General features: G+C 60.0%; 1 protein-coding gene across 1 annotated transcript in view; it reads left to right on the top strand.

The window, feature by feature from the left end:
• Positions 1–267: 267 nt before the first annotated feature.
• SLC5A8 (solute carrier family 5 member 8) overlaps positions 268–958 on the top strand; it is a gene marked incomplete at both ends in the record, with an annotated part of 55,660 nt that continues 54,969 nt past the window's right edge. The window contains one exon of the mRNA XM_080704812.1: positions 268–618. Within this exon, the coding sequence (XP_080560938.1) occupies positions 268–618 (351 nt within the window). The remainder of the gene's footprint in view (positions 619–958) is intronic.

The following is a 958-nucleotide window of genomic DNA, read 5'->3' on the forward strand; positions in this document are numbered from 1 at the left end:
TCCCCGAAACCCCAGGCGCCGCGGGGAGAACCCAGACAACAGCCAGCTGGCACCTGCGCTCCTTCCCAGCTTCCCGGGCGCACGGGCGGCGGAGACACCTGAGGACGCCTGCAGCCACCGCGGGGCGCCAAGCCCAGAGGAAAGAAGCGCGCGCGGGCCGCGGAGCTAAGACCCGGAGCTCCTGCCGCATCGCTGGGCCACCTGCGCACCGACACCTGTGCGCGGCCACCTGCGGAGTCACCTGTGCGGATTCACCTGCGCGCGGCCATGGACGCGCAGCGGGACATCGGCTCCTTCGTGGTGTGGGACTACGTGGTGTTCGCCGGCATGCTGCTCATCTCCGCGGCCATCGGCATCTACTACGCCTTCGCGGGGCGCGGCCAGCAGTCCTCCAAGGAGTTCCTGATGGGCGGCCGCAGGATGACCGCGGTACCCGTGGCGCTGTCCCTCACCGCCAGCTTCATGTCGGCGGTCACGGTACTGGGCACCCCCGCCGAGATCTACCGCTTCGGGGCCGTCTTCAGCATCTTCGCCATCACCTATTTCTTCGTGGTGGTCATTAGCGCAGAGGTCTTCCTCCCCGTGTTCTACAAACTGGGAATCACCAGCACCTATGAGGTGAGGAGAGGGGGGGCCAGGCTGCTGGAGGGATTGTCTTGGGGAGGCAGGTTGGTATCAACACATGAGAAACTCCCTCCTTCCGGGTTTATCACCTGTCACCCACCTATTTAGGGAATAGTGTTCTCTAAGGGCAATAAAATCTTGGTATTTATTTTCCTGAGCTTGGTGAAAGACCGTTCTAAAGTAGGGGGATGAATTGGGGATATTGCTCACTAATGCTACTTATACTTTTTTGGGGGGGGGGATGTACTGGGATTTGAACCTAGGAACATTCTATCTCCAAGCTACACCCCTAGCCCTTTTGTTTTGTTTTGAAACAGGGTCTTGCTAGGTTTCT

This window comes from Muscardinus avellanarius (genome assembly GCF_963383645.1).
Source record: "Muscardinus avellanarius genome assembly, chromosome: 11".
Lineage (NCBI taxonomy): Eukaryota > Metazoa > Chordata > Mammalia > Rodentia > Gliridae > Muscardinus > Muscardinus avellanarius.